This window comes from Phoenix dactylifera, chromosome 6 (genome assembly GCF_009389715.1).
Source record: "Phoenix dactylifera cultivar Barhee BC4 chromosome 6, palm_55x_up_171113_PBpolish2nd_filt_p, whole genome shotgun sequence".
NCBI lineage: Eukaryota > Viridiplantae > Streptophyta > Magnoliopsida > Arecales > Arecaceae > Phoenix > Phoenix dactylifera.
The window spans coordinates 9056649-9078255 of record NC_052397.1 but is presented as its reverse complement, the minus strand read 5'-3'; the positions used below and the strand labels follow the sequence as shown (position 1 = coordinate 9078255).

General features: G+C 40.8%; 1 protein-coding gene across 1 annotated transcript in view; it reads right to left on the bottom strand.

Annotated features, from left to right (window-relative positions):
• The window catches only part of LOC103697029 (mitogen-activated protein kinase kinase kinase 1-like), a 63326-nt gene extending 49150 nt beyond the window's left edge, over positions 1–14176 (bottom strand). The window contains exon 1 of the mRNA XM_039127367.1: positions 13808–14176. Within this exon, the coding sequence (XP_038983295.1) occupies positions 13808–14112 (305 nt within the window). The 5' untranslated portion in view covers positions 14113–14176. The remainder of the gene's footprint in view (positions 1–13807) is intronic.
• Between the last annotated feature and the right edge of the window lie 7431 nt (positions 14177–21607).

Here is a 21607-nt window from a genome sequence, read left to right as displayed (position 1 = left end):
TTAGCTTCACAAGACCACACCTCCTTGTTGCTCATGGTGGTCCATTTCTTCTTTTGGCCTCCAAGTTTGAATTCCATAGTCATGGTGCTATAGTCGGTTAGCACCTTGCCCAAGCCTTTCAACCATGCATTCCCCAATACAACATCCAAGCCGACTAGTTGGAGAACATGCAAATCGGCCTTGATCCTCACCCTTTGGACATTCAAGCGAACGTCCCTCACAACTTCTTCACATTTGAGCTTTTCTCCACTAGCTACTTTGACTTCAAAGGGCTCCACGGCCGCCCCTTTCAAGCCAACCTTCTTCACAATTTTGGAGTTGATAAAATCGTGGGAAGAACCGCTATCCACCAAAAGTGATACTTCATGTTTGCCCACCCATGCCATCAAACGCATGGTGGACGGTCTTTGCACCCCGGACATAGCATGCAAGGATAGCTCGGCCTCCTCTTCCGGGCTAAAATCAGCCCCATTTCTATGCTCCTCCTCCTCATCATCCTCCGAAGCATCCGAAGTAGCTCCCCCCTCCTCGGAGCCCACATCAAGTAGGAAGGCTTTGCCAGTTTTGCATTGATGGCCCCGTCTCCATTTATCACCACATTTAAAACATAGCCCCTTCTTGATGTAGTCTTGGAGCTCGTCTCGAGAAAGCTTCTTAACTTATTGAGGCCGCTCTTTGTTGCTTCTACCGGTTTCTTCGTTTTCCTTCCAAAGCCCTTTTGGTAGCAATGATATAGTGGCCTTGGCATGGAAACCTTTCTTTGTCATTCTTCTCTCCGGACCATAGCTTTGGTCCAAGATCTCTGCCATTCTCATTGCTTCTTGAAGCCTTGTTGGTTGCTTAAGCTTCAACTCCTTGGCTAACCAAGGCTTCAAACCATCAAGAAAAGTGCCCAATAATGCTTCTTCGGACCACCCACTCACCATGGTTTGGAGTAGCCAAAACTCATCAATGTAAGCTTGCACCTTTCCTTCTTGCTTCAACTTGGCGAGTTGGCCGTGGTGGTTCACAACGAGAGAGGAACCTCATTGTGACATGAACTCCTTGACGAAGGCCGTCCACCCAAGTCTCTTTCCATCTTTCACATAAAGGTCTCGGATCCACCTCCACAACTAGCTAGCTCTTCCTTCAAGATGGAAGCTAGCAAGTGTGACCCAGTCTCCTCTCGGCACCTCATACACATCAAAGTATTGCTCCGTCTTATCCATCCACTCATAGGGGTCTCCACCACTAAATTTTGGAAAGTCAATCTTAGGTTTTCTCACTCCTCTTTCTTGTTGCCATGGTCCCCTAGCTTCTTCACCAAAATCTTCTTCTACCCTCACTCTTCTCCTTCCTTCCATTAAATTCCTCCGTCCAATAGGCCTTTGGGCATGGAATGGGTCTTCCTCGGGCTCACTCTCTTCTTCCCCATGGCTTCCTCCTCTTAAGCTAGGCCCTTCATCATCTAGCCATCTTTCTATTTCAACACCCCAGGCTTCTACTCTTCCTCCTCTCCTCCAAGGGCTCCGATGGTCAAGCTCATCAGGTTGGTTAGCCCTCAAGCTCCCAACTTCACTCCCCCTCTTTCCTCTTCCTTGGCCCCGCCATGATGCGTGCGACCAACGTTCTCCCTCATTGGATCTTCTAAGCTCCTTTTCTCTTTCATTTTTACTAACTCTCCTATCTAATCTCTCTAGATGGGCATTTACTCTGGCTAGGGTGGTGGATATGTTTTCTAAGGCTCGGCTTAGTTGTTGTGAACTTCTTTCTAAAGCCTCAAGCCTTGCTTGGTGGGTATTCGAATTTCCTCCGGACTCCATGATTTTTTTAACTCCAAATCACCACCCAACCCTCCTTTGGCCGTCACCCAAGGAATGATCTGACCCTCCTCTTTTATAAAATTTTGTAATGAACACCACTCAATCTCCACCAATTACAACAAAGGTTTACAAAGTAAGGATCACTCGTTCCCCCAAGAGAGACGTTTTGAAGTTTTATTTACTCCCTACCCGATGTAGTTGGGAAAAGGGCACGAGGTACTACCACTAGCCTCCCTCTTGTGTCGTTCCTAATATACCCTACACCGAATAGTTGGGTCAAATAGTGCCGGGTGCTACCATTAGCCTCCCCATTGGCACTATCCCTATAATGAGCAATATAGAGATCAACCCGTTCCCTTTCACAAAAAAAATGCTCACTCCTTTTTTGCAAATATCAAAGTATGTCGCAGAATTTTAAGCACTATTGCATGCAAAATAAACTTCTAGTGTACCCCCCTTGATTGCAACAAGTAATATGAAGGTATTGAAAAGTAATCTTCACTTCTAAGCATGCAACGGAAAGTAAAGCACCTAATCTCAACCTAATATAAAATTTGAAATTTTCTTGGGATTGTAGGCATTACCTCTTGGAAGAGATCTTTCCACTGAAGATCTCAATGAAAGCACCAATGTTGGAGGGCGGCTTTCGGCCCTAAGCCACCACACCAAGCTTCTTGCCTTAAGCTCCTTGCAGATGCCTTGAAATGTACGAACACAGGCCGAACGGGTAACGTCGGATGCTATTCGCCTCTTCGGAAGGCCGTGGAGAACAAGTCAAGGGGCGAAGTCTACTGGCTGCAGCTTGGCCCGACCCTTGGCTTGTTGGAAACACTTGACATGCTTCTTCAAATGGCCGTGGGATCCAAGACAAGAGGCGGGTCTACTGGTTGCATCTTGACCCGTCACTTGGCTTGAAGAAGAACAATCAACACAAGAAGATATGTAAAGGAAAGCTTGTTGATGGATTCTGTTCCCAAAAGATCAAGATACAAGAACAATCTAACAAGAGCTATGATTGGCTCCGGCTAGCCCAAGTCTTGGACAAACCCCAAGACCGAATATAATAGAGACTAAGTCCCTCCCAAGCCTTCAAGGCCGAAAATACAAGTGGATACAAGGTTCTAAGATATCCAAAGGTGCCTCTCCAAGGCTTATTTATAGCCTTCCAAGTCCTTATGTGGCTGCCCCAAAGGAGTGGCTAAGGCATGGCTGGCAGGCTACTGGCTGATGGTGAGGGTCTGCAGTGGCTGGCAAGCCATAGGCATGGCCTGGTGTGGCTGCAGGGCATGGCTGGGCAGGGGCTGGCCATGTCCTGGCGCTGGCCAGACCAGGCATGGCCTTGACTGGCTGGGTGCAGGTCCTGGCAGGGCGGAATGGCTGGCCGCAGGGCCTGACAGGGCGCTGGCCAGGTCGGCATGGCCCTGGCAGGCGCCCAACATGGGTGTGGCAGGGCTGGCGTGCTCGGCCGAGGCTGGGCATGCTCAGCCAAGGCATGCATGGGCATGCGGCGTGCTCGGCCGAGGCATGCATGCATGGACGCGCAGTGAGCTTGGCCGAGGTTGGGCAACCTTCCATCCATGCCAAGTGACCTCCCTCTACCTCATCATGCTCCCGAGTCTTCTTTGGCCGAGGGCCCCGGCGGTGTTGCTTGCGGGGGTCCTCAACATGCTGCCCCGCATGTGGGCGCGCTACCCCACGCGCCTGCATACCAGTGCAAACATGTCCGGTTCGCACCGGTACGTCTTTGTACCGCTCGATTCCGGCTCCAAAGGAGTCGAAACCGTTTTTCACTGCTGCCGAACCGGTTCAATACAGGCCGATTCAGCACACCATGCTTTGAAGATTAAACCATAAGACTTTTCATTGGACTTTTGGATTTTAGTATACATATGGATGCAAGGTTCACAGTCTCGGTACTGACCCCATACCAATACCATCCTATTAAACTATAGGTGCATGGTACGATATGAGACGATGAGGTATATCGAGTGTCAATACAGTACGAGTACATATTAGTTTGGTACGTACGGTACAATACCGACCAGTACGACTATGGATGTGTACAAAATATGAAAAGTGAACCATTTTACTAAGGCATAAGTGTTGTAAGTATCATTTTAGAACACATACTTTGAATACTAATTCATAAGACCTTTCTATCAGACATTTGGATTTTAGTATTGTTTTTAGATTTAAGGAAATTTATGAAACCTTAAGATTTGAGAAATACTTTAGCATTTGGAAGTTTAAAAATTGACTTAGAACCAAAAATTGGGGTTTCGAACTAAAGTTAGGAAATCAACTTTTAATTCTTGAGTAATTGGAATTTTAAATATTTTTTAGTTCAAATAGGGTTATTTCCTTAATTATGTGTACTGTCTAAAGTAACTGAAAGTAGAAATGAAAATAAAAGGAGAGGACTTTAATTATATTTAATTGTCTTTGTCTATCTGTCTGTCTTAATCTGCTTGCTGAGGCACCTACTAACTGGACCTCCTTGCCCAACGAAACCTAAATACTTGTACTTGTGGGCCCTGCTTGTAAATGAACTACCAAGGTGCCAGAGGAACCGACCAAGCGAAGTGGGCCCAACGTAAACCTGAACCGCATGTCAGCTTATAACTCAAGCCAAGGAGGGCAAGTCAAGGGAAGGAGGAAGGGTAGCCTAGCTAGGAGGAAGGAAAGAAGAAGACGATGATGATGATGATGATAAAGAAGAAAATGATGATGATGATGATGAAGATGTTGATGATGAGGGTTTCAAATCTGCAATCATTAGGTAACTTTCTCCATTGCTTTGGATTTAGTTTTTATTTTATTAGTGCTACCTTTAAATCTCATAACCAGTTTTGAGCTCATTCATGGTTTTAAAATTCTAAATGACATGATCCTTTCCAAAATTAAGATTATTCTTGTATGTGACGTCCCTATATATCTTGAGCTTAAGTATTATTTATTTATATTGAGGATGATAATGTTATTTTGATGATTAACACAACAATTGAGCCATATCAAATTAGAAATGCAAATTAACTCGATACATCATTAAGGAATGGCACACCCCCAATACATTCACGATACATTAAGAAAATGCGGTCAAAACAACTCTCAAAGATTAACAACGAGATAAAATGTATAGTAGAGAATGATAGAAAGCCTTTCAATTCATTTCGACAAAGTTTCAAGTTGAGTATACTCTAAAGGGCAAAACTGTAATTTTTATTTTTAAGGGTATGAACTCTATTGTGCCATACACTCAAATTTATTTGAAATATGTGTTATTGATCCTATGTGCTAGTCTAACTCTAAGATGCAGATAATCATATTTAGAATCGACCCCAACTAGTTTGGAGTCGATCCCGACACATGTGGCACGTCTTTGGAACACATGGCATAGAATAGGAGTCGACCCCAAAAGAGGTGGAGTCGACCCTGGCACGTTTTGGCACGAACTAGCACAACCTTGCAAATATGGCATAGATGAATAGTAAATACGGCCGACCCCAAGAATCCTTGAGCCGACCCCAAGAGAAGCCGACCCCAAAGAACCATGAGCTGACCCCAACTTGTGAACTCAAAGAAAACAACTCTCTGAAAATTACTGAGAGGGCCGACCCCATGTTTCCTTGAGCCAACCCCAGGTGGAGCCGACCCCAAGAGAGCATGAGCCGACCCCAGGATAAGAACTCAAAAACCATGTCTCTGGAATTCCTGAGAGGGCCGACTCCGCTGTAGCTTGGGTCGACCCCACTGTAGAATGGGTCGACCCCGAGAAAGCATGAGTCGACCCCAGCGTGAAGAGCCAGAAAAATGAGGTTCTGTGTTTCCTGAGAAGGCCGACCCCACTTAGCAGGGGCCGACCCCACTGTAGCAGGGGCCGACCCCAGAAAAGTTTGAGCTGACCCCAAGACAAATGAACAGTGACTTGAGCCTTTCGACCCCAGAAAAGCTTGAGTCGACCCCAACATGGGAGACAGCCCAACGATTAGTTCTGCAAATGTACTTTTTGAGTCTCCAACAGCTAGAAACGGCTAGTTTCTCAAATTCAACACCTAGGGAGTGAACATCTGAGGTTGGAAAAGCATTTAAGAGGCACTATTCATCAGAGGAAGACATCTTTTTGAAAAACAAGAAGCTCACTCAAGAAAAAACCCAAGAAAAGAAAGCCTCATTTAATTGCTTCATCAATAAAGCTAAAAGAAAGTGGTTGAGCAGCTTCAAAGTATCATCAATAGCTCCACCAACCCTTGTGAAGTGAAGCAAGCCTGACAAAGAAGAGAATAGCTCCTCCAAAGCGATAAACATTTCTAAACTCTTCTTTATTGTTCATAATTGCTTTATTTGCTCTCTTAGGAGCTCTCTTCCTTTACTTGTTAATCTTGTTGTAAAGGTTTGTTGGTAAGCCCGTAAAACCAACATTGTAGGTTGTTGGTGAGCCTGCAAAACCAACGTAGATTATTGATGATCCCGAAAAACCAAGTTGTAAAGGTTTTGGATTGTGAGCCCGAAAAACAATCCAACTGTAATTCGCGATATTATAGTGAATTTCCAAGGAGACGCTTGGGGAGTGGACGTAGGTACTTAGGAGAGCACCAAACCACTAGACTTCTTGTGTGTTTGTGTTGTGTGCTTTTCAATTTCATTATACGTATCTAATTAACATAAGCTAAAAATTTAGAAAATCTAATTCACCCCTCTCCCTCTTGGGTTGTCACCTTGGGCAACATATATTTTGAAATCAATTTGAAGATTTTGTGTTTTGATACTCCAAGTCATGAAGTCTTTTTCAAAACTATGGATTTCCTTGTAAGGGACTCTTTCATGCCCTCAGAAATTAAGGTTTTATGATCTGTTTTCTGATTTTGAATCTCTTAGTCACTTCTAGGTTTGTGTGCTCGTACAAATTCAAAATCTTAGTATTTTCTCAAAAATTAATGGATACTTTGAAAGTAATTCTTCCATGTGATTTGGAACCAAATTCCACTTGTTTTTTTGAAATGTAGTCAATATCAAAATTGTCATTTTGAAGTTCTAAAATCTAAACATTACTGCTGTTTTTAAAGCCTGCGGTCTTTGAAATTCTAACACTTCCATTGAATTCAATTTTAAAGTTGATTTGACACTTACCTATTCTTACTTGAAAATATGGAATTAATTTAATTTTAAATTTATTTAATTTGAAACTTTTGGAATCATGTATGTTTTTAAATTGTTATATTTTGAACAAGAATATCTCTGCTGAACTGAAATCATGTACGGAATCTTCTAAATGCCAATTTTGAAAGTGCATGTTCTTTTTGGAGCTTTTGTTAAATGTTCAATATGGAATTTGATGAATTTTGTTAAGCATGAAAACCTGACATTATCATAAATTAAAAAGTGGACCCTTAGCCAAGAGGTATATGAGTGGCCCCACTTGACTTTCAGTCAGGAACCACTGTTTAGGTGGTATTTCATTTGATTACCAATAAGGATCTTAGTAACCACCAACCAAGTGGTTTATGAGTGGCCTCACTCGAATCATTGTTGGGGAACGTTCCATTGGTTATGTCAGATCTATGGACCCTCGGCTATGTGGTATGAGTAAGCCTCAAGGATATGAGTGGTCTCATTTGCACTAGCAATGAGGTTAATGACTGGCCTTAGCTGAATTATCAATAAGGATAAGTGGTCTCGCTTGCATTCGCACTGAGGATATGAGTGACCTCAAGGGTATAAGTGAAACTTGATAAAATAATGTGAAACTATACAAAATATTAGAATTTGATTCAATGTGTTTTGATTGTTTCCTTGTTTCTTCCTTATTAGTGGATTTTAATTTCTGGAATTTTCATTATCAAAGCAATTAAATGAACCACCTGAACTTTCAAAAAATTACAGTTCGTGATCTAGTGTGAATTCTAAACTCTTCTTGACAATCACACGTTTTGACTCTTTCATCACATTTCTTAACGAAACTTTTGATTTCACTTTATTTCAATAAACCCACACTTGGATTCTTACAAATAATTTGATTTGTATTATGATTTAAGATTCATGCATTTTTAAGTGAAAAATTCTGGACCATGATCAAGGTACGCCGAACCGGTACCGGTCGGCGTACCACTGGCGATCCGGATAGAGTCGGTACCACTTCGGGCCGTACCGAACCGGTACCGATCCGGTCCGCCGCGAGAAAGCGCGCCCGCACGGTTGCCAGCGCACGCGGGCGCGGGACGCGTTTCCATCGCTTCCACGGGCGAGGCCGCGCGTTCCCCACACGCACGCAGGCGTGCTGCCCAGCGCGTGGGGGCACTTCCCTGCGCGTTTTCCTGCACACGGGTAAATTTTTACGCTCATTTCTTTGCGCATGGGCGCGATTCCCCACGCGCTGCCGCCTTTCTTTTTCTTTTCTTCTTTTCTTTTTCATTTCCTTCTCTTCTTCCTTCTTCTCGAAGCTTCTCCTTCCTTCTCCTTTCTTCTCCTCTCTCCTCCTCTTTTCTCCTCTCTTTCCTCCTCCCGCGAGCAAGGAAGGGTGAACGAAGCTCTTGGGAGCAAGTTACGCGGTACCGATTGTACCGACGTACCGGTGGGCATCGGTACCGGTACGGTACCGAATCAAACCGAGCCGAACCGGTACTGTACCGATGGGGCTAAAAGTCAAAAAAAATTTGAAGCCGGTACGGACGGGTCGGTATGGGCCGGTACGCGCCGGTACGCGCCGGTACCAGGCCGGTACGCGCCGGTACCAGGCCGGTACGCGCCGGTACCGAAATATGTAGCTGTACCGTACCGGTAAAGTCCGGTACCAGTATGTACCGGCCGGTACCGATCCGTACCGACCAGTACGGCAAACCATGCTTGGGAGGAAGGTGATCCTCGTCGGGGTGCTCGGGAGGGGATCGGCCTGAGGCCCGACTTCCCTTCTCTTCTCCTCTCTCTTCTTCTTCCTCTTCTTCTTTCTTCCTCTTTCTTCCTCTTCTTTCCTCTTCTTCCTCTTCTTCTTCCCCACGCGTACCGGTACGAACCGGCCGGTTCGCACCAGTACAATGCGGTACCGATCCGAACCAATCCGGGTTGCACCGGTACATGGCGTGGACCGGTCCAATACGTGCTGTACCGGGCCGGTTTAGCATACCATGACCATGATAGAATTTTACTTGCTGAGCTTTGTAGCTTACCTTTTCTTTTATATAAATTTTTCAAAGTGACTAGTAAAAGCCTAAGCAAACCTACTTGAGGAGGTAGACTTGATATTTCAAAATTAATATTTGGATAATTAGATCTAGTGATTATCGAAGCGACACCAGAAACAGTTTTCATCTTGTGTTAATATCATTGAAGGTATCATATTCTGAATTTTGTTTTAATATTTTGTTGGATGTCATAGTTTGAGTGGATTTTGTTTTAATATTTTGAGTTATATTTTAGTTATACATTGTTGGATGTCATAGTTTCTTTTGAGGATTTAAATTTTAATGAAGTTTTAATTGATTATGATGGTCACAACTTGGCATTCGATCAAGATCCAATTTCAGGTCATGACATGCAATGACTTGGCAGATTGACTTGGGAAGAGGATGGGGGCATCTACTAAGAGACACAACTAGGGAGGCAATTCCCCAAGAACTCAAAGGACTTAGTAGGAATGGACCTACCATCAACCTCTAGTACAACTGAAATGCAACTTTTCTTTAGTTAACAATGAAAAGAAAATAGATAGGCAAAGGATTTTGACAAGTTAAATATGTAATTTGGTAGTTAATACCAAGAGACTATACTGATTACAATGCATAAATTTGTGGCCATGCATACAGTGTCTAATTACAAATTGACATATAGAATATCTCTAGGTTTCTTGGAGGAGTTAAGTATTGTTTACTGGTGACATGTCAACCTAGAACCGGCATAGTTTCATGTTGTGCGAGCTATACCAATGCTTGGCATTCTTCTAGTTACTGGCGTGGCAGCATGATAAGTATTGGCATGTAGCCAACACCGTGCCAATTCAACTGGCACTCAAAACAGTCTTATTAGTACAAATGTCAGCCTTACGACAAAAATCAATTGCCATTCCTTGAAGAACTTGATTCTATTGGAACTTGATTCTACCATATCATAGCTTAGAATAGATTTTATTTGTTGATGTTCTAGTAAAGTGTAGGTGCATTAGCTAGATTTCATTTTGTTTCAATAGGCACTGAATCCTTTGGATTGAATCCTTAAGTGCATTGCAACGAGGCTTACATGTTTTAGAATGATCAAAAAGGACACGTGATACCATCCTTCAAAAACCAACTATAGTACACCAGAGTAGAGTGGAGTAAACAACTTCCATATTTCTTTATTATGTATAACACAAACCCCTTAAGAGATCAGTATGCCTCAGTACGGGTCAGATACTGTATCGGTATCCTATCGGTTCGGTACAGTATGGTACGGTGCACCTCTGTTTCGAAACAACCCCTTAGTCATTTTTCTCAATTTTTATCTTGGTACACCTTGATATAGATCGGTACACCTCAGTACGGGCCGGTACACACCTCGATATGCCTTGGTACCGGTCGGTAGACTCGGTACAGGAAGGTATATCTCGGTACGGGGCGGTACAAGGCTTGTACCAACTTGAAGTTAAGTTTTATATCAGTTTCCTTCTGATACAGATGGTATGCCTCGTTCCAGGCAGTACGGCAGACCATGCTCTTGAGCATGGTCGGATGTTTGTATGAGACATGAGGTTGACCACCTTTTTCCAATAGACCATGAGGTTGGCCTAGTAAAATTTCAACAGAGGTCCCACTAAAGTGTTGTTTCTATGACAATATATTTGCCAATAATCCTATGTCTTTGGTTACAACTATTTTTCTTGGTGCATAATTTGACACCATTTATTATAAATTTAGATCCACAAACCTTTAAGTGCATTCTATCACAATACTCTCATTCTTTAAATGGGTACAAATGTCTGTTTTACTATTGAGAAAGCATATGTCTTTAGATCAACATTCATCGAACCAACCCAAGCCGAATGGTTGGGGTCGTATCGAACCAAACCAATATCAAATTGGGATGATTTTGTTTATCAGGTCGGTTCGGTTTATAAAAACCCTCCCTCCCCCCACCACCCAGCCCACCCCACTCCCCCCAACCCCCCAACTCCCCCCCCCCCCGAAATGCTCGCTCTCTCTCTACCCCTTTTCAAAGTCGCGACGCCATTAGCTACCCTCAAGGTAAGCTTCCCCCTCTCTCTCTTTTTCTCTCTCCCCCTCCCTCTCTCTCCAACAAGTGCTCACTCACTTGCTCTCTCCCCCCTCTTCAATGTCGTGACACCCCTTGAGGTAAGCCTTTCTCTCCCCCTCTCTCTCTCTCTTCAGCGGATGCTCGTTCGTTTGCTCTCTCTCCCTCACCTTCGACCTTGTGATGCTGTTGACCACCTTAAGGGTAAGTCCCATCCCTCGCTCTCTCTTTCTCTCCCTCCCTCTCCCTCCCTCCTCTCTCTCTCTCTTCCTCCCCCTCCTTCTCCCTCTCTCTCTCTCTCCATGGTTTGTTATGCCGAGGCTCGATATGATACATACTGGTATCATATCGAACCAGTCACCGATTGATACAAGCCTCAGTATCGATCCAACAAACCTTGCTTCAGATGCTACCTTTTATGAAGATAAACTTCGCTATTATGAGAAAAGTCATTCTTTAGAAAATTCTACATTCTCTTTAAAAAATTGTACTGCATCTATGTAATGGTCACAATGTACTAAAAGGTGGCTACAGTATCCATGTTGTGAAGGAAAGAAAGCGCATATATATTTTAAATAAATAAAAATATTAAAAACAAGTAGTTAGTATAAGAGAACATTGTCAATATCATGGAAGAGTTACTATCAATGCCATGAACATTCGAAACTCAAGAAGTGATTTAAGCTCATGCGCGGCAATTTGAATAGATTTTGCTAATTTTTTAGTATAAAGAGAGAGTTTTGGCAACCTTGTTATCTAATCCTTTAAATATCCTGAAACCCTAATGCCTTAATTAGGGGCTATTAGGGTAGGCAAGAGTGTGGAGGAGCTTGATGTCTTATCATTGAAAAGGAGTCTTCATATGAGGATGTCAAGAGGTGAATCACCATTTACCATTGCTTTTCACATGAATAATGATGGAGGCTTGGGAATCACAACTCCTAGATACAAGAAACTAATGCTGAGTTCATAACTAAATCATTTTATATATTTCTGTATCCTATGACATTCATATGTGTTGGAGAAAGAAAGAGTGGATCTTGTAGGCCCATTCAAAATGGTAACTTGTGTATTAAACATAAATGCTTTGGGGGAAAGTAGGAAGCAAGAAAGATAAAGAACAAGTGTGAATTAAAGAGACATTATATCATATTTAACATGAAATCTAAAGTGGTGTAGAGGACAAGATAGGAAGAATTATATATTTGAGAGATAGGTATTTATATAATAATATATCAATCATGTGAATAAGGAATAGACTATTGAGTGTCATGCCAAAAAGATCCATAATGGGGAGAATCTTGTGAAGGGAAATTAAGTTTCTATTCTCTAAAAGAGATAAAGACTTTTAAATATTCGCTGCTTTATGATAATAGATAAGACTTGATGCACGCTTTAGTGATTAATTGAAGGTCGTACCATCAAGATGTGATGTCTTGTTCAAAACATTCCTAATGGTACTAAGACCTTGGTACTTTGAATCATAAGGTACAAGGTGGCAAAAATTGTGAATTATTAAAATTTTGCTCATAATAAGTACTTTCATATTTGCAAGTTTTAACAATTTCAACTATTATTATAACAGATCCCAGAAACCTATTCTTATGATTCATTTTTTCAGAAAACCATAAGAAACATAAAAATTTTGTAATTGTACCAGTACTTCTGCCAGAAATACAATTATTACCAATAAAATTAGCAGAAGGGCAAACATTATAAATTAATCGAGTCAAAGTGGTAAGCACATAACAAAAATAGTATAGGAGCATGTGGGAAGTATGAGAAAGATATCCTAGAAGAAGAGTGGGAAATCAAATTGTCACGCCCCCGCCTACGCGGGGCACGTGAGGCACCTAGTGCCTACGTGGGAGCCACATGAGGGAGAAACATGGGGCTCCCCTGCCAGATATTGTCCGGTTTCGGGGCTTCACGCAAGCGTCCTTCACCCCTCTCCGATTTTATTTTTTCACCCAAAACACGTCTGTAGGATTTAGAGACACCCGCCTCATATGCCCAGGCTCTAGAAAGAGTCTTTCCGATGTGGGACTATTCGACCTCACACCCTTTCCACCATCGGATAAGAGTCGTTCTCGGCTCTGATACCAAATATCACACCCCCGCCTCTGCGGGGCATTTGAGGCACCCAGTGCCCACGTGGGAGCCACATAAGGGGAGAAACACGGGGCTCCCCTGTCAGATATTGTCCGGTTCTGGAGCTTCACGCAAGCGACCTTCACCCCTTCCCGATTTTATTTTCCTTCCAAAATGCGTCTGCAGGATTTGGAGACACCCGCCTCATATGCCCAGGCTCTAGAACGAGTCTTTCCAATGTGGGACTATTGGGTCTCACACTATTCCCACCATCGGACAAGAGTCGTCCTCGGCTCTGATACCAAATGTTACTCCCCCGCCTCCGCGGGGCACATGAGGCACCCAGTGCCCACATGGGGGCCACATAAGGAGAAAAACACGAGGATCTCCTATCAGATATTGTCCGATTTCAGGGCTTCACGCAAGCGTCCTTCACCTCTCCCCGGTTTTATTTTCCTCCCAAAACGCGTCTGCAGGATTTGGAGACACTCGCCTCATATGCCCAGACTCTGGAACGAGTCTTTCCGATGTGGGACTATTGGGCCTCACACAAATACTGTTTAATTGTTAGATTTCAGAAAAAGTCCAAACTTGAGAGAATTTTATCTAACAAAAAAATGAAATTATAGTAATTTGTGCATAGCACTGAAGGAAACAAAAGCAGTTGAATTAAAATAAAGACTTGTTATGCAACTTACTCACTGATAGCCTCATACACAGTCCCAAATGATCCACTTCCGAGCCGCTCTCCTTGTATCCATGCCCTGATGTTCCTCTTGAACTTCACTTTGGTTGAAATAGCAATCATCGCATCGCCGCTACGGAAGCTGGTCTGGGCGGAGTAGGCGGCGGGGGAGCGGGCGATGTAGACGGCTGGCGCGTCGCCGCTGGCGGACCAGGGCTCCCCGGACGCCGGCTCGGAGTCCACGTACTTAATGGCGTTGCGGCGGTCCAGCCGTGGGACCCGCGCCTTCCCCTCCGGCTGCGCTCGCTTGTAGTCCATCAATAGACGGAAGGCGGCTTGGCCGCAGGGGTTGTACTTTGGGCTCGTGGTGCTGACTCCTTCCAAGGACTGATTAAACAACGGTGCGATGGACCCTTGCGGCTGGTTAAAAGGATGCAGTTCCGTCAATCGAACAGAGTCCTTGACGTCAGCTGGAGAAGCCCGAGCAGTGCCGCGTCAAAGGGGATGTGAATGTCTTTCTAATTGTTGCCACGCATGAGGCTTGCGTTTTTCTAAATAAAAATAATTATTAAGATATTATGTATTATATTATTTATTATTTATTATAGCCTAATTTTGCCGTACATACTCCAATTTACACTAATAGAGAAAAGTTGCGGTAAATTGACTCCCTCCATATAAATCATTGGCGACATTCCTACCAATGAGTTTGTATCAGCAACAAAAATTAATGAAAAATAAACAAAAGTTAAGTAAAATGTTCTTTAGATGCCGCACTATATCCATATCCGAATACGATGAAAAGTAGATAAAGCTTCTCGAGATAAAAAAAAAAAAAAGTTAGTCCAAGAAAGTTTTGGAATAAAGAGTTGTTAATCAAAATAGATGGAACTAAAAGATACGATGATTAAGGAAAAAGTTAACATAGCTTGCCTGTAAGAAATAAATAAGAGAAAAAATTAAGTAAGTTAGTAAGATCAGTTGAAAACTTTAGTATATTGAGAAAAATAGGAATAAAAAATGAGTAGGGATGATTGTGGATCATAGTCTAAAGATGAGGTTACAAATATTAAAAATGTAGAAAATAACATGGTCATAAAAAAAATAACTATTAGGAGCAGAATCTATTAACTTTATTAGTACTTATGCCACTCAAATAGGAATGGATTACGCTATAAGCTAATACTTTTGGAAACACATAGATGGACAAATTCATAAAATTTCTAATTAAGAAAAGATATTTATTGGAAAAGATTTGAATAAGCACTAGAGAATTATAATTTAGATTTAGAAAGGGTGCATGGAGGTTACTATTTTAAGATAGAAACGAGGAAGGTTGTAAGGAGGTGGACAATATTGTAAGGTGATAGTATTGCTGCCCCCATCTATTGCCAGTAGAAGATGACTAACTCTAATAGTAGAGGCTTGCGGTAACGCGATTTCACCAACATATCTCTCATTTATATAGATTTGAACTACATGACAAATCTTGCAAAATGACTAGCTAGCAAATGAATCAATTTCATCTAAGAAATATGACTTTTGAAGCCAGGCCCCCAAGGAGGAGTAGAGCTAGTTTAATCACCAAAACTTCAATTTCCTATCAAGCTTAAGAAGCTGGTCTAGTTGACCTAGCCTAGGAACTCTGAGGTTCTTTGACATAGTGTAATGGACTCCTTGGTAGTTTTGATAACCGAGCATGATTTCTCTTCTGTAGTTGTATTTCTATAAATAGAAAGGACATCTTTTCATTAGATTCTTCATCGAGTGGAATGGCGTGTGTCCCTAGTTGAATCCTACAAGTGCAGGGACATGCCACTGGCGTCAAAAATTGGAAAGAGAGTAAAAGGTTGGTACTATAGGTCATGATGCCTTAAGCTTCAAGAACTTTTACCATCAAGAAACAACTTACTAAAAGAGAATAAGGAAAATAGTAACCGAGGCTATGAACAACTATGGGCTAGAGATAAACTAGGATAAAGCAAGATAGTTAAAGGTAAATGCAAAGATAAAGATAAAGATAAACAAAATATAGGTATTTTATTTGCCAAAGATTTCTTTCTAGAATTATATTTCGATATTTATATATCACATTGTAAATAGTCTAGTAATGGTCTACTTCTGGTGGCAACACCTGTTCATGCATGACCTCCACTTCTCTAATAATTCTAGTGATTGGAGCTAATAGCTCTCCACTCTCCATGTTCTGATAACTATTATACCCGGTACCATATCATGATTTCTCTACTAGGCTAACAGGGGAAATCCCTATAATTCACTATGTTTGATTAACCTCAAGCTCGATATGGTTAGTCTTTATTCGGTTTATCTTCAACATCTATTCAGTTTTCTTAGCTTATGTTTTCTTATTCGACTTGTGAGGCATCATATCGTTCTAGTGTTAATCTGCCTAAAATAATTTGGGTACCAAAATTGATTTTAGTCAACTCACAAATGATGATTTTATGATGCACCATTAAAACTTAAGACTTTAGTGATGATAATTTAAAATGGTCATTGTAGGTATATACCTTTAATGATAAAGTTATAGAATGGTTATTAAAAGTCTATATCCTTAGTCATGATACAACTTACTAATGATAATTTTATGATTCATCACTAAAACTTATATATTTAGTGATGATATTTTAATATAGTCACTATAGGTCAACAAAAGTCTCTATCTTTAGTCTATATCCTTTTAATAATGAGCTGATAAAATGGTCAACAAAAGTCTATATCTTTAGTTATGATATGTATGTTGTCATAATTTTTGGCACCAAAATCGATGTTAGCCAACACATTAATGATAATTTTATAATTCATCACTAAAATATATGTCTTTAATGATAACATTTTGAAATATTCACTATAGGTTTATGTTGTTAATGATGAGCTTATAGAGTGGTCCTTAATAGTCTATATATTTAGTGATGATGCATTATATCGACATTAAAAAATTATATATTAGTGATGAAATGATGATATCATCAAAAAATGTTTAAATATTAATAACATTTAAATGGTGCATGTTCTAATCACTAAAATAAAGTGTGGATCCTAAACTTATATTGGCGTGATGTTAAAATAAAGCCAACCGTCGTGAGAATTCAAGTGGAGATTGAAAGAATGATGAGATGTACTAAACACCATATAATTTTGATTAGACACTTGATGGATTTTTTAAATGCATCAAACTAATCAAAATTCATGCACCCCATCAGGATTAACCCTAATTTTTATTTAAAGTACAACCCAATACATCTCCCAACCATAGAAAGTGGCCATATATATGCATTGCATGGGTTATTTCCAAAATAACTAGTGAGATTGGATTGCCTTGAGATTTCGCAATCAATTAGGATCTTTTCCAGGTGCACCTTGTTGTAGTATGTCGGTCTTTTTTTAAAATTAGATTCCTCCTTTCATCCACATCACTTCTTTAGAATTCAATTCTAAAGGTAGTCTTCTCTTTTATCCTTTCTCTTACCAGTTTGTTCTTTGAGACCAACATGAATCTGGATACCATGCTTAATGCTATTGCCCAAAAGAACACTTCTTTCAGTGGTTTGTCAGGAGTGTTATTAAAAGTTATACATGATCACTCTAGTCAAGTAAATAGTTGGAGAAGTGTGAGTTAGGTTTAGCTTAGGATTTGTAATCTATTTTGTAATAGTTTTATATACATTAGAGCCTATTAATTAATTAAAGATGTATTATAAATCATTTATTAATATGGGGGGTGTATAATATCTTTTACCTACTCTTGTCAAAAAGGAATCTTTAATACTTAGAATTTTTACTTGAAATATTTTGATGGGTTAAATATGTTATTTTCAACTTGATTTGATCTGATCTATTTAATGAACAAGTTTCATGAATTGGGATAGTTTAACAAGTAGAAGAGCATAGTTTTCAGCACGAAATCTACTACAAGCGATGCACCATAACCAGATAATGGTCAAAAATGTAATTATTAAAAAATTACATAGAGATAGACTTAACCAAGGATTTGGATACTAATCCAACTTGAGTTATATTAAAATATATAAAAAATGAAAATTACTTAATGACCATTTGTGTTACGTCATTAAGTGAAATGATTTTTTTTGATGATTTTATATTTTAGTCATTAAATCTTTTAATGATGGGACCTTTAATGACCACCTAGCGATGAAATATGATGGGCCACTAAAGCCTTTTAGTTATTACAGTAAAAAATTTTGTCTCAAAATTTTTTGTTGCTAAAAACCTGAATTTTTTGGTAGCAGCTTACTCGGTCTATTCCCCGGATGGAATTTGAGGATGGCAAAGCTTGGCCTCTATGCTATCATCTCATTTTGTCAATTTTGGGTGCTTGGCTTAAGACCCCTTCATCCTTGCTTTGTCCCAGTGCTGCCATGCGGCTAGGTATGTATTTATTCTTTGGATGTCATCATCAGTTAAGACATAGTGCCAATAAGAAGAGATGGCTAATAGTATTAAGAAAGTGGTTATGGAGGTTTTAGGAGAACAACGGGAAAATGGATATCTAGTAAAAAAAGTAGGTAGTGGAATAAGAAAGTTCAATTGATACTTAAGGCTAAAACAGAGTGCAATATAAGACTACCAGAATGTAAGAATAAGGACATATAAAAGCTACATGAGGACTAAGAAAAAAGTTGAGAAGGTGATAAAAGATACTAAATTTAATGTGGATGAAGAATTATATTACAAGATAGATACTAAGGATAAAGAGAAAGATAATTTAAAATTATAAGATTATGAGAAAGGAAACAAGATACTTGGGTCAAATCCATCGAAAATGAAGATCAAAAGTAAGGGAGGAAGAAATCAAAGAAAGATGGAGAAGTTATCTTGACAAGCTATTCAATGGAAATCATGTAAACAATTTAGAACATCTAAAATGTTAAACATGCACTTAAAATTAGAGTATCTAAAAAAAGGATGCTATGAAAAGCTAAAATAGGAAAAATGATTGAGTATGATTGAATCTCTATTGATATTTGAGAATGTTCACAAGATTCAGAAATAATAAAATTGTAAAGACCAAGAAGATGCTTGATGAATGGAGGAAGAGCATTGTAATACTGATTTATAAGAATAATAATGATATTCAGAGTTATTCTATTATGGTATTAAACTCATAAACTACACCATGAAATGTAGGGAGAGGGTATAGATTAGGTCTAATACAAAAAACATTAGAGAATTAATTTGGTTTTATGCCAAAAAGGTTGACCATTGGAGCTATTTTCTCTTTCAAAGGTTGGTGGATAAATACAGAGAAAAGAGACAAAATCTTCATGTAGTTTTAATTGATTTAGAAAAAGCATACAATGAAATCTCTAGAGAAGTTTTATGGTAGTAGTATTAAAAAAGAAAGAAGTTTCAATTAGATATATTAATACGATGAAGATATGTATGATGGAGCAGTTACTAGTGTGAGAACTATTGATGGTAAAACTAATAAATTTCTAATCACAATAGGTTTATACTAAGGATTTGCACTAAGTCCTATTTACGCCTCATATTAACAACCTAGTTGGTGCATAATGGATGAAAGTCACATGGACTAATATTAGATTAAGTAAAACAGATAAAAGTCACGTGACCCATCTTATCATTATCTGGTCTAGCGTGACGTGCAATAATGGCTAGATAACGGCCGATAGTGTGATCGAGGTGCAGGTGTCAGTCCATATAGGTGGCAAGCAGCGCTGGTGGGGTGCAGACTGTGGTGCTGCCATGACTGCGGGCTACCAAAACTGTTGGTTATTAGGGCTATCAGTCTTTGTTCATATGTGCTGATTATTCTCTTTGAACTGACGCTCTTGTCTATAATGATGGTACAAGAAAGCTTAAACCTGCAGATTATGGCTTTTCAGACAAAGTCTCTAGCTTTGCTTCAATAATCTGAGCCATCGGTTCGACTTTTGCCCATTTGGCGAAGTAGTTGATCACCACGAAGAGAAATTTGCGTTGTCCTATAGCCAGTGGAAAAGGACCAAAGATGTCAATCCCCCACTGTGTAAATGGCCAAGGGACGCTGATCAGTGTCAACGGCACAGCCGATCGTCGTTGGAAGCTTGCATGCCGTTGAAATCAATCGTACTTCTTGACGAGGTTGGCCGCATCCTTTTGCAAGGTCGGCCAGTAGTACCCCTACCGTAGGACCTTGTAGGCCAAGGATCTACCCCCTAGATGGTTGCCACAGATGCCCTCGTGCACCTCTCAAAGTAAATAATTTGCTTTGGTTGGACGGAGGCACCAAAAAAGCGGCAGCGAAAATGACCTTCGATATAACTTATCATCGAGGGGGTTGTAGTGGGAGGCTTGTTGCTTTATCCAACGAGCTGCAACTTGATCTGCAAGCACTTTTCCATCCTTCAAGAAGTCGATGAGGGGATCCATCCAACTCGGCTCGACATTAGTATTTAGCACTACTTTGGGCTCGTTGATGCTTGGTGTCTCTAGGACTTCGAGGTAGGTGGTCTTAGTTAGCACGGCAGTCCCCAAGGTGGCCAACCTTGACAGCAGGTTAGCCCTTGCATTCTCATTTCAGAGGATTTGTTGTTTGTCAAAATTATGAAAGGCCGAGGTGCTCTTACCTTCTACAGGCATTTGATCATCGATGGGCCTCGAGCCTCAAATTATCTCCGAACTTAGCCGACCATAAGTTGTGCCACTGAAGGCCTTCAATTGCTGAACTCCGAGTTCTTTGGAGACCTTGAGCTTTATGATGAGTGCTTTATACTCGACCTCATTATTTGAGGCCGAAAACTCGAACTCTGCAAAGCATACTCCATGATTACTCCATCCAGACTGGTAAGTATGAGTCCAGCCCTGCTGCCCTCTAGGTTTGATGCCCCGTCTACGTGTAGGATCCATGGTTGTTCTGTGATCTTCATCTTTTTGGGGGGCTCCGTAGAAAGTCTATGTGCACTCCACTAGAAATTCTGCTAGCACTTGCGCCTTGATCGATGGTTGAGGTCGGTACTTTAGGTCAAATTCACCGAGATCCACTGCCCACTTAGCCAGCCAACCTACATTTGCAGGCTTTTGCAAGACTTTTTGTAGTGGTTGGTCGGTTAGAACCATGATAGAATGGGCCTAAAATTATGGCCGGAGCTTTCGAGCCAAGATGATGAGGGCATAGACCGTCTTCTCCAACTTGGAGTACCTGGTCTTGGCATCGTGCAGAATCTAGCTTATTTAGTAGGCCTGCTTCTGGCACTTTTCTTCCTCTAGCAGGACTAAAGTCACAGAAGATGGAGAAATAGCCAAGTACGAGTAGAGCATTTCTCCGACCTACGATTTTGTGAGAAAAGGCGATGAGTTGACATACTCCTTCAATTGGGGTCTTGAAGAATAGAAGGCAGTGTTCCACTGACCTGGAGACAAACCTTGCCAATGTAGCGACCTGACCTGTCTGGCATTGAACCTCTTTGTGTTAGAAATATGCCCTAGAAGCCAATTTGGCTGACGCATTATTTTGTTTTGGGACATAAATTTGTACTTGACCTAATAATGAATTTATTAGGATGGGCATTCTTTTCATTCATGTTCTTATGCGTCCATGAATCGTCCAAAAAATTAATAAGATGATGATGCATATTCTCAAGAGTTGAGAATTTGAGGCATGTGTCATTGCTGATTAATTCCTGAATTGCTCCTGATCGATGGATCCATCATGAGGGACGGTGATCGATCCGCTGAGATTAGTGCACAGATCACTTAGTCAGATGGATGAGTCTTGAGTCCACAGTGTAGGGATACTGGAGTGATTGTGTAAGTACTTGTTAGAGAACAA